The sequence below is a fragment of the Diadema antillarum genome, unplaced genomic scaffold, assembly GCF_040938485.1.
Source record: "Diadema antillarum isolate AM-2024a unplaced genomic scaffold, OU_Dant_1.0 seq00000905_RagTag, whole genome shotgun sequence".
Lineage (NCBI taxonomy): Eukaryota > Metazoa > Echinodermata > Echinoidea > Diadematoida > Diadematidae > Diadema > Diadema antillarum.
In genome coordinates, this window is record NW_027271763.1 from 232,715 (window position 1) to 245,659 (window position 12,945).

The following is a 12,945-nucleotide window of genomic DNA, read 5'->3' on the forward strand; positions in this document are numbered from 1 at the left end:
TAACATTAGCTTGCATATTGCGGCAATTACGGATCTGTGGAACGATATTTCGAACTAATTTGCGGCTGTCGTTTGACGGAGTGAGTTACTCGTGCGCTCAAACATTCACTGGGATCATTATGAACACGGATTCCTGAAAAAAAAACCACCACCAAATAATTGTACGGGGAACATACGTTGACTAAATGGATTTTTATGAGGATTCGCGTGTTTGTTGGAGTATATGTCATTGATTATCGACGCCAGTTGTTAATATATCACCATGGAACCGGGAAAAGATATCAAATGCGTTATTGTCGGAGACGGGTGAGTGATGTATAGTTCGACCCATACGGAGTTGAGGCGATCCTTAATTGCTTTCTCTGTTATTTAATGGGATGAGAGTATTTGATACTGCGATTGCCGAGTAGTGGACAACGTTTGTCATGTAATGTGTGATGCAAATTAACCCTTTTCTTGCCGCATTCATTACTTGTCCATAGGTTATATGTGTGTCAAATTTGTTCACATGTCACTAAATGGCACAGAAAGGGTTAAGGAAAAACTTTTACTATTGCAATCCGCAAAGCCATGGTTATCCTATTATGATATAAACAACCAATAAAAGTATACGCCTGCTTCTTTCTCATATAACTACTGCCATTATTCTCGACTGGGCGTTTCATGAACACTGGTTTTTGGTGTATGGCCTACTTCTGTGGCTAAGTATAGACCTATAAAATTCTGCATAAATCCTCAACAACACTCTATGCAAGATTGTATACAAACATATTATATTATTGCATGTATTCCACATTATACATGTATATATACAGCTGCAATGTATGCGTAGACCTATAAGATTGGGTGTGGACGTATGTGTGGGTGTGTGGGTGTGCGTTCATGTAGGATCCTACACACATGGGGTAAAGAGAAATATGTCTGGCTCGCTTTGTGGGTATGTGTATGAACGCGTTTATGCTGATGTACGGAAGCTTGGGGTCTCCTTCCGCGTTCAACCCAATATCCGATTTCTTTTCAAAGATATGATAATGAAGTGAACTCGGAGCTCGAGAGAATGAACGGAAAAGCCAGCTTAGGTGTTTGTTTGTTTGTTTGTTTGTTTGTTTGTTTGTTTGTTTGTTTGTTTGTTTTAAAGACGGGGGGGGGGGAGGGTAGACAAACACACTTGACTCAATGGAATCTATCTTCATTCGCTTATACCCCGGGGTATAGTCAAAAGCCATGACAAGCGCAGACCTGCTAGAATAGAATTGCCCATCAACGAGCATCTATGTGCCCCGTAGCGTACGCCCATCCATGATAACGTTCGACTCCAGTCGGGATTCTTCGGCTGTGTGTGTACTTATACACACGCAGGGAAGTGAGACGTCTGTACACAGAGATCAGTGATGAAGCCGTACACAATTCAGTTACGAGCATATCCGAATGTATCCGAGTCGGGCCAGTTTCCCATTGCATAATCTCCCCTTATACCAGTTCTTTAATTGGGTGTTAAAGGGCGCCAAATTCTTGGGGGGTAGTCTGGAAATGGATGGCTGACTACCCAGATTTTTCATTTGATGTTGAGAATGTATAATTTTAACCTCGAGCAAAATGAGGTTCGTTTTTTTTTCTTTTTTTTTTTTTTTTTTTTTTCCCTTCCCAATTATTTTGATTTCATGTCAGTTGACATTGGTTTTGTTTTATTTTGTTTTTTATTGCTGTCTTGTGTATTTTCTGAGGGTCTCATATCGTACAAGCTTTGCTTCTTAGTGGGACCCTCCATTTCCATCACCACCCTTAGTTTACTTGTATCATACGCTTTATGTGTAAAATATATCAACAAAGATATAATTGTGGGTTTTTTTTTCATCTGCTACTCATTTTCATATGTACTTTGTTAAATCACATTCTGCAATTATTACAAATATCCTGTGCATACACATTGTGTATAATTTCTTTATTTATTTGATGGAAGTGAAAAATAAATTTGAATTTGAATTTGAATTTGAATTTGAACCCTTGATACATAATTACGGGCATGTGGCTTTTCGATTGGTGTCGTGATGAGTTCTGTGGTAGAGTGTCTGTCTTTCTCTCTGCCTTTGCCTGCCTTTGTTTGATATAAACACTTTGGCAAAATGTCCCGCTCTACTGCTTGAGTTTGACCTTTTTTTTTTTTACATTTCTCCCGCTCTATCTAGCTGTGTGCCCCCGCTTAAGGCGCATTCTCTACCTCAAAATAATGCAGTTTTCTCCCGACCAACTTTAGTTTGTCCGATGTGTTAAAAAATGTGACTAAGATAACCCCAGAGAGAATCTAATAATAAAACTCTTAAAGCTTCCTTTGTCCGTACGAGACCACGCGCTTCGCGCTGGCGATGTGCGCAACTAAAATAATTTTGTGCGCGTGTTCGCGAGATCAACATCTCTAGTTTTGTAGAGGATCCAGGCGGTATACTTGAGGTTGGAGTCTCTGTGAAACTTTACCTCCAATAATTTTTTTTTAACTTCGTGAATGAGGAACGCTACCAAATGGGACAGTTCTATGTCACGGGGCGATGGAATGTTATTGAGCATTCTCGGCTATCGATCACACAGTGCTCAAGCATGGGATACGAGTTTGCAAGACGGCTGTGCGAGTGCGACTGCTTTTTCTGAGTGAAGGTGAAAAGGAATCACCTGCCAAAGTGAAAAATGGCTGTGGCAAACTAAATCGATTAACCTTACCAGTTACCGCTGTAGGTGCATTTTAGCAGATGAAATAGTTTCAGGAAGTTTCCAGATGTAAACGTTCTTGAACATGCGTGTAAGCTTTAAACGAGAGCAAACATAATACAGCATAGGTGTCTTGTATATAATAATACATCATGCAACACAAAGCACATCGATGTGTTCACGTTTTGTGTACACTGGGTGTACACTGGCTGAACCCAAGTTCCAAAGAGGACAATGTACGCGTAGGCAAATGTCCAGGAGGCGCCGAATGTTTTTAGTGTGTGCGTGTGTGTATACGTGCGTGGGGAGGTGGAAGATCTATGGCTACTCCAGGACCTCCCCCGGCGCTTATAAGGGGGGGGGGGGGGGTCTCCGGGCGGAATCATGAGGATACATGGGGTTTCCTCAGAGTGATTTTTTCTTCTTTCCAACCGCGCTTTTCTTTTTTCTCTTTTGATGAGTAGAAAAGGTGTGTGGTGTGTGTGTGTATGTGTGTGTGTGTGAGGGGGGGGGGTGCAGTCACCCCCCCGGTTCCGCTGCCTCCGTACTAGTATTAATTTGTCTACGCGGTGTGGGCATCGAATGCAACTACTCAGAGCCCGTGATATGAGTACTTGTAACACGGATGTGTACTTTGCTTTACACCTGATGCCCATCGGTGGTCGAGCTGTCTCAATACAAGCTTGATGACATTACATTTTGTTATCTGATATATATATATATATATATATATATATATATATATATATATATATATACTTATTGAGAAATATGAAAAGAAATTGAAATGAAATGAATACGAAATGAAATAAAATGAAATGAAGTGCAGTATTAAGTGACTATGAAATAAAATGAAATGAAATGAAAATCGCAGGGTGCTGATGTGTCCTAAGGTGTACCATTGCAATCCCAACACAGCGTGTCCATCGACTATAGTCAAACTGTGCAAGTCGACATAATTATCATCATCATTCTATCACTTTCCCCAGCGATGCGAACATCCAGAAGCATCATTACGTGCAACAACAAAAAAAAAACAAAAACATTCTTTTCTCCATTCTGCAGTGGGCGTGGTAGTCGTGCTGACCTGACACTAGTCACTCAAATGGATGCATGCGCTTATTTGTTTGAGTCATGACGACCTTGTCTCATAATTACGTTCTCCATTCGAAATCCTGACGTTAATTGTTCTCCAGCAAGGTTCTCATACAGGGAGAATAGATCACGATTGTAAGTTGTAGTAGACCACCTTATTATAGGCTTGTGCATTCACGTGTGAACACTCTCTGGTATAATATTATAGCGCTCTATCGGGCTGAAAGCGTGGTGTAAGCCTTAGTTTTGTGTTACACTGATGGTCACTGGAAAGAACACAATGTTCACAGCATGTTCACAGTGTGTTCATATAGTCAACTACGTGAAAACGCTCAAATTTAACAGTGTGAAGATGATTTCACACTGTGTCGTGGTTTTCACAGAGTGTTCACATAGTAATGCTTTATTTCATTTCATACAAATATTGTAAATTGACGACTCGCATTGTGTTCACACTGTTAAACGCTCGAATTTAGCAGTGTGAAGAGATTTCACACCGTGTTCACACTGTGTTAACTCTGTGTTTCTCACACTGTGGAACACTGTGTTCTTTCCAGCAGGGTCATATAGGAGAGCTAGAAGGAAAGGGAGAGAGAAGGAAGGAAGGATCGAAGTACATTAATCCTTCAGAATTAGAAGAGTAGAACAGAGGCATCTACTTAAAACATCGACCAAGTTAGGGATCAGGGCTTATGAAATTGTCCCCCCCCCCCAAAAAAAAAGGCAAAATATAAAACCAAAAATTCCCACAAAACGAAGAAAAGCCACGGTAGTTACAATTCAAAATTTTGTTCTCACGAGTGGTCTTCTGGAAATTTCCAAATGAGTTCTCAGACCCCACCTGCAATCAGGGGCCCACATTCTATTTTCAAACCAGCTACTTTGCTATCTTGAAATTCACACTGCCACTAATATGTCAACTGATCCTGATAAAACTCTGGGCTGTGATGTTGATGAGGAGGATTCATTATAATAATAGCTGTATATATCCTGTACATACACGATCTTGAATGCACTATACTAGAATAATAATACGCACGACAAATGCATAATTAGCCCAAGTGCAAGTTTATTTAACTGATGCCGAAGGTAGAGGTGTAATAGAATTGCACAAGGGCTATAATTGCGTTTGGAATGAATACTGGGTAGCATAGTCATTAGTGCGTGAAAAAGCATGTTCCATTTGTGTTTTACATACGGGATCCCCCGCGCAAGAATCAATAGACCATATCCCCTCCCCCCCCCCCCACACACACACAGACAAACACACACACAGGCCGAGGTACATGCAGACACCCTCTTACGGCTGACATACATGTTTAATCATTAATTTCCATTCCAATCTTAAATGCATCCATGTCTATGGTTTTATTAACCGTTTGCTAATTGAATAGACAACCTAATGTCTTGACAACAATATGAGAAGTAAAGTGAAGGGGTCCGGAAGTGCGAACTGCTTGTGCATAAGGCGTGTGTGTGTGTGTGTGTTTGTTTGTGACAGTTATTGAATGAAAACGATGCTTGAAAAGAAACTAATGCAGTAACTCAAACCTACATGTAATATGATTTTTGACAATTGGAGTCCACTACTTTGATCTATGGTTCGTAGATCTATGGTTCGTAGATTTCATTTTTAAAGGAATATATTAATCAATCAAGCCGATATTCCTTCTTAAAGTTGATAGACTTACAAATCCACCTTCGGAAGTTGTGGCTGACAGTGGTGTATATAAACTGTGGCGCCACTCAAACTGAGATTGTAACGTTATGGCAGTTTTGAAACATAAGTGTTTTATCAGCTTATATAGAAAGCGAGTGGCTGAAAACTTGCTTGCTTAACTCCGTATGCATGGTATGGTCGGAGGTATGTGAGACATTTGACATTGAGCACGGGGGTAATCCCCTTTTCTTTCACAGGCAAAGCAATCTACAATGTATACCTCTATCTTATGATTTTCATAATCGCACCTCCTCAACCTACATTGGGCTCTGTCTTTTCCCGATACACTGTACAACGTCATGTTTTATGATTTCCAGCATTCAAAAGGTCATAGTTCTTTCTTTCTTTTGCGATTCTGAATACAAGTTTACGGCTTTATCTATGTCACAATTTGTGTAAATTCTTCCTGAAAAAAATCTGATGTATTACAGCTGACCTATCATACTGAACTGTATACATAAACACAGGCTTCAACGGTGCGAATATAACGCTTGAGATCTTTAAAGATTTTTTTTTTCAGATTTCTTTTTTTCAGACTTTTGCATTTGAACTGCTTTAAACTGGTTTTATTGGATACAGAGTTCAGAATTTATGGTGATTGGGATGAGTAATAATAATGTATTCACAATTCATAATAGATCACAATGGACAAAAATGATGACATACCAGCTTTACTTAGGAATGCACGATTTGGTGCTCAAGGAAGCACAACAAAAGAAGAAAGCATGCATATATTTCATTTCATTTCATTTCATTTTCGACAAAAGTATACAATACAATATGACATTTGCATATACAATATATATATATCATATATATTCTCCACAGGTGAATTTGTTACACAAGTGGTATTGGTATGGAGTTACAGCTATATTTATACTGGAATATGTGAGCCTCGATGTAATCATCCTTGTTCAGTGTAGTATGTTTTGAGTTTTTCGGTTAATTGTGTATCTGCTCAAGGACCACAATAAATTCCACAAATATATACATGGCACTATTGATTTATCTACTACATGATTTGAAATTTGGAAAGCCCTGAAACTCTCCGTCCGTATAACTCCTGCCACACAATGTGGTCTCATCTACATCCTACTGATTACAAAAAAGAAGGAATTATAATACATTCAGCAAAGAAAGAAAGAAAGAAAGAAAGTAAACACTTTTTCTAATTTATATTTCTCATTGAATGTTTAGCTAAATGTCAATGTATTATACATGTATATCATATTATGAAAGGTAATCTAATTGGCTATCAACTTGGTAAGTCAATAAAAAGGGAAACTTTACGAAGTAAAATTGCAAAAATGAATAAGTTGTCATTCGTGCGTAAGTGCTCTTCCATGTAACAATATATAGAAGAAAAGACAAACCTAACACAATAAAACATGAATTAAGTTCAAAAATAAACCTATGATCTCTACAATATATTTGAAGCCCGAAAGATCAATAAGCGCTAAAAAAGATGTAGGAAAATGAAGAATCTTCTGTCAAATCCGAATTCAAGTGAAATGAGAGAAAAAAAGCAATGTTTTAATGAAAATGGTAGGAATTTGAATTGATTTCTCGAATAAAAAAATTATAAATTGTATTTGGTTTTTGAATTTTTCTCATGAATTCTTAAATTACTAAATTAAAAGAATGAAAAAAAAAAGATGTTCTGTTGATTTAATCATCTTTGTGCCCTTGCTCCCTATGTCATTTGAAGTTTGAGTTGACATAAAATTCTAATTTCCCCCTTTAGTTTCCCCCGTTGATTTCGTTTGAGGTTATTAAGAGATGAAAAGAACGAATACTTATTTTTGCTATTTCATTCATGTCTCTCATTGTGTTAAATTGGTCTTTTGTTATCATTGTTATCTTAAAGGGCATTTGCAAATGATAGACAACATGCCAATTTTTGCATTTTTTACTTTTGTGCCTTTGAGGACAAATAAAAAGGTGTTCACTCATGCACTCATATATGCATAATTATATACATACAGCCTAGTACGATAAGACCAGCTTTGCATAATAAATTGATCGACATTTTAAAAAGGTTTGTGCACATAAAGAAGTGACTAAAGTCACACATTATAAAGTGACACGTCACGGCAGAGATGCGAATTTCCTGGAATTGAGCTGTCTTGGGCAAAGACAGGATACTCTTCCTATAATCGCTAAAAACACTTTCACTAAAACAAAACTCTTTCATTCAATTTACCCGATTTGTCGGCGGTAACGGAACCAGCGCGAAATGTCAGCAGCTGCCGCGGTAAGTGTTATGCATCCCTCGAGCTATATAGTATACCATAGAATGGCGCTCGCTGCCTGGGTGCCGCATCGTAATATTCCCGGTATCGTAACTTGGAGCTAGACAGTATAAATCGAGAAGCAGCATTAAAAAGAAGAGAGAGAAAGATTAGTGCCTGTGCTCACAATGTCTTCCAACTTACGAAGTTATATAGTCGATTAGCTGATAAACTGATTTAAGCTCATACTGATTTGTTTGTTTTTTTTAATTTGCGAAATGTATATAAAAAATAAGAGGATTAGTTTTATATGCAGACATGTATACATGTATATCGCTCAATAAATGTAACTGAGAGAACCTTATTTAGTAGGTAATACATTATGAATCTTGACTATTTAAGATTTCTTAGGGATATTTTAGCTGTTCATTACAATGTGAAAATGGGACGTATAACATTATCTGCGTTTGAAGAGGGAAAGGTAATACGATTCTGTGATTATAACCAGACGACTATTTACAGACTAGATGATATTGGATGATATTTTTATACCAGTAGGCAGTATACTTTTTAATATTGATCATTCTTATTCTCTTTTTTTTCCATTTTTTGTGTGTCCGTACAAATCGATTGGTCATTCACTGTTCACATTTGTGTCCGTTGTAAAGCAGGTCTTTATGGCTGTGAGTGGGACTCAATTGTTGCTGTTGTTTTTTTTCTTTTCAGAAGACGGAGTAGATGAAAATACAATAAATTGATGTATGAAATGCTGTGATTGACAGAATGTGAATTGAGCAAATGTTGTATTGATTAACTACCTTTAATCAATACAGCACTTGACATATTTCTGTCTCGCGTATATTGTTCAACTGAAACTGATATGACCTATACTCTTGGGATTGCGGGGACGTACTTACTCAATTTCCTGACCATTCCTTTTTGCCCCATTAATGCTTCTTTTCCGCTGAAGTTATCTTTGCCCCATTTCTCAACATCTGTATCGATTTCGGGTTCCCCTTTGTTGTGGCTGCATGAGAAATGATACCCTTGCTCTTAGCACTACAAGGCGAATGAAACAGTTACCATGGCAACTCACAAGCAACATGTCGTATAGTCAGGATGTGCTTGTCAATAAGCGGGGGCTATGTCTATAATATAGGTGACCTTGTGAAGTCCGTGGTATTATTTGTCTGCCGATAAATGAGTTCTCAGCAAGTGCTTGAAGTATAGGCTACTGTTTGAACAATTATTAAACTGAGTCATATTGCTTAATGAACTTCGTACACTCCGATATCATTCAGTCGAACATGCATACCTGCCCGGCAATGATTAAGAATAATGATAACAATATTACCAAAAACAAAACAAAACAAAACAAAACAAAACGAATGCCGAGGATTTTTTTTAAACAAACCAGCAATGTTATCAAATGCTGCAATAATGGTATAAGGTAAGTTTTCCCCTTTGAATTGGAAAGGGAAGTTGAATGACTTCCTCTGTAGCAGGTTCCTTCGCACAGCTATGTTGCAAAACCACAATAGTTGTTTGACCTCTTGGGAAATGATAATATCGTTGACAGCGTGTATATATACTTTCGTGCTCATGAACATGTGCAAGAAGGGAGGGGCCTCACCTCCCTGGTGCAAGTTAGTGCGAAAAAAGAACAGGGTAGTTAAATGCTCTTTCATTGCGAGTTTATCCTGTGTTAGTCCAAGAACTCTTAGATGATCTATGATATCTGCTTATCTACCTCATTCTCTCAATATACCAATAATCACTCTGTTTATGTTTATATTTTTTGTTAATCTTTCCTTATAATGTATCTGTTTGTCCCTTATTGACTTATCTATCTACACAAATATTAATTTTCCATCTATTTGGTTGTCTGCTCATCAATCTATCTATCTCAGGATCTATCTATTCTTAGATCCATTTCTCTATGCATGATTATAGCCATCCATCTACATAATATATTTCTCTGAACTACAAACCGTATCATCTCCAATCGGGAAGGATGAATATCCCCGACATAAGCAGTGTATGAACACGTCTAACAATAGATTGCATGTCAATCAATTCAGAGTAATTGGCAAGTTGGAGAATGCGTGCAGTAAGAACCTCGATCCTACCAGATGAAAGACAGTATGATACACCTGAATTAGATTGATCTCGTAATGTACAGCTAACCAAGCTTTTACTGACAAAAAAATAAAGGGTCTATAGTCGTACGTCCGTTACCCCTACACTACTCTTCTAATTAAATCCATTAATTGCTCGTGAGGTGTTCTTCTCTCCTTCGTAGAGTCGGAAACAAGCCGCTTCACACACTCGGCATCGCCTAGCAGTTAAATAACATCGAGCAATAGACATTATTGACATTGTATTCCATCAAGTAAATTAGTTTTCATGACAGACAGACAGACAGACACACAAACACACACACACACACACACACACACACACACACACACACACACACACACACACACACACAGAAAATACACTCATAAGGGGTCCTTACTGTGTAGCACAGATAGGTATGGCATACTTTTGCTTGAGATGGAGCTTCAGTGTTTTTTTTTTTTAAGATAATGAGAAACTACTTATGAAAAATAGAATATGAGAGACCATATAGGACCAGGGGATGTTTCATAAAGCTGTTCGTAAAGTTACGAACGACTTATACGAACGACTAGTGATCAGTTCTTGTGCTGAATTATTGAAATTCTGATAAGTATAGCACATCAGAACTAATCACCAGTCGCTCGTACGTCGTTCGTAACTTTACGAACAGCTTTTTGTAACAGGGCCCTGATTCTAAGAGGAAATTGAAGTTAATTTGATGGAAATCGGTTTTGAAATGGCTGAGATATCCCAAGAAGACAAAGGGATCCCAATAAAAGTTGGGTCCCACCTTTTATTATGACCACTTTGTTTCTGGATATCTAAGTCATTTCACAACCATCAAATCATTTTCATCAAATAAACTTTGATTTCCTTTTAGAATTGTATGCTCTTTCATATTAATCACCAATTAAAAAAAAATCTAAAAAGCTGAAGCCCCATCATAACCAAAAAACTATACAATCTCCTTAGAAACCCATTAATTGTTTTCAACTTGTAGAATTCATGGAGGAGTCATTCATATTAAAAAAAAAAGATATCTAGAAATGGAATTGAAATACTCTCAGCAGTAATCGATATCTTATTGTGACAGTAATGAACTCTTCTGTCTCTCTTCTGCCACTTGTTGAACGCAGGTACGTCGGAAAGACCTGTCTACTGATATCTTACACGACCAACCGCTTCCCCGGGGAGTACGCTCCAACTGTGTGAGTATACCAAGCTGCGCTGTGCTCTGTGACTCACATCATCACTCCCTTCACCCCTATCTACCCTATTACGGAGTCACCCATCCCCTCCCCCACTTTTAAACTCCCTCTGATTGACTGGCTCCGACTTACCCCTCCTCCACTCCTAGCAAATTCCCTCCCCCTTCCCTCAACTCCCCTAAACTTTCAAGCCACCCCCTTCCGCCCCACTTCCCGTCCCGTCCACTACCATCTCCTGCCGTAACCAAATCCTGTCCCCTTCACTTTCCCCTCCTTAAAGAGGAAATCAAACCCCAAAATAAATAAACCTCAAAAGAAAGAGGCAAATAACCTATATATACAGAACGATACAAAAGTGACTGAAATCGGATAAGAAATAAGGAAGGTATAACATTTAGAAATGTCATATTTTTTTGAAAACATTTCTTGACCAGTCCTTATGAATAATCAAATGAGCAAGTTGACGTTGTCATGCTCTCACAATTTCTTATTCATTTCATGTACAATAATGACAAAAATCTCACATTTTCGCCATATGAATATAAAACTTGTCTTAATAACCACCCAAAATACAAAAGAACAAACATATATCTAGGTATGAGAACACGCTTTTACTTGTATTAGTTAAAAATAACAATTTTCCCGAATTTTATGTACAACACACATGAAAAAGTGTGAGTGTATCATATGACATCATCAACTCCACTGATCAACAAATGTTTTCTTAAAAATGTAAAATTTCAATATGTCATATTTTCCTTATTTCTTATCCGATTTTTGTCATTTTTACATCGTTTTGAAGGGAATATTATTCTCTTTCTTATGAAGTTTTTTTTGTGGATTTCTTCTTTGAATAAACCCCTCCCCTCATACTCCATTGGCTACCTTCTCATGTTCCTCCTGTTCCCATCTACATAACTTTTCTCCACTCCTTACCACATCCTCCACTTCCTAAAATGTCATTCCCTCTCTTCTACACTACTCTTCTCCTCCACAGCCCTCTGCTTTTCTGTCCTCCCCTCCCATCCCCGTCTTCAAAAATTCTTCACCCCCCCACCCCTACATGTCCCCTATTCTCATCATCGGCTCCACTTTACTCCACTCACTACCACTTTTCTCGACTTCCTCTAATGACATAATTTTTATACTTTCCTGCTGGAAAGAACACAGTGTCACACAGCGTGTTCATAATGTGTTCATAGTAGTCGACTGTGTGAAGGTGCTCGAATTACACAGTGTGACGATGATTTCACACTGTGGTGTATTTTTTTCTTCACAGAGAGTTCACATAGTAATTTCTGTTTCACACTGTGAGTTTTGATGACTCACATTGTGAATTTATGAGTCACGATGTATTCACAATGTTAAAACGCTCCAATTGAACAGTGGAAAGATTTCACACTGTGTTCACGATGTGTTAACGCTGTGTTTCACATCTTCTTTCACACTGTGTTCTTTCAAACAGGGTCCCCCCTCGCCTACACTATTCTTCTCCTCTTTCAATGCAATATACTTCTATCCCCTCCTCTTTCCCCTATATGCTCCCATCTCTTCCTCTCCACTTCCCTCCAACCCCTGCCACCCCCTAAACTCCACTGCACCCTCGCGTCCACTTCAATCTCTTCCTCAAATATCATTCCCCACTAAACCATTCTCCTCTTTCAATCCGATACACTTTTCTCCTATCCAAGGAGGTAGGACCTACTATGGGTACCTCTTTCCCTTTATCTTCCCCACTTCTCTCCATCCTCTCCCATCCCGTAAACTCCACCTCCACCCTCCATTCCACCCCATTTCCCCATCCCCTCCCCTCCTCCACTCCCCTATCCTTAATCATTCAGCACCCTACCTTCCTTTCCCCTCCTCA

At 38.4% G+C, this 12,945-nt stretch overlaps 1 protein-coding gene across 1 annotated transcript in view; it reads left to right on the forward strand.

The window, feature by feature from the left end:
* The first annotated feature begins 262 nt into the window (after nucleotides 1-262).
* LOC139741118 (ras-related C3 botulinum toxin substrate 1-like) overlaps nucleotides 263-12,945 on the forward strand; it is a 45,495-nt gene continuing 32,812 nt past the window's right edge. The window contains exons 1-2 of the mRNA XM_071651706.1: nucleotides 263-306; nucleotides 11,007-11,078. Coding sequence (XP_071507807.1) covers nucleotides 263-306; nucleotides 11,007-11,078 — 116 coding nt within the window. The remainder of the gene's footprint in view (nucleotides 307-11,006; nucleotides 11,079-12,945) is intronic.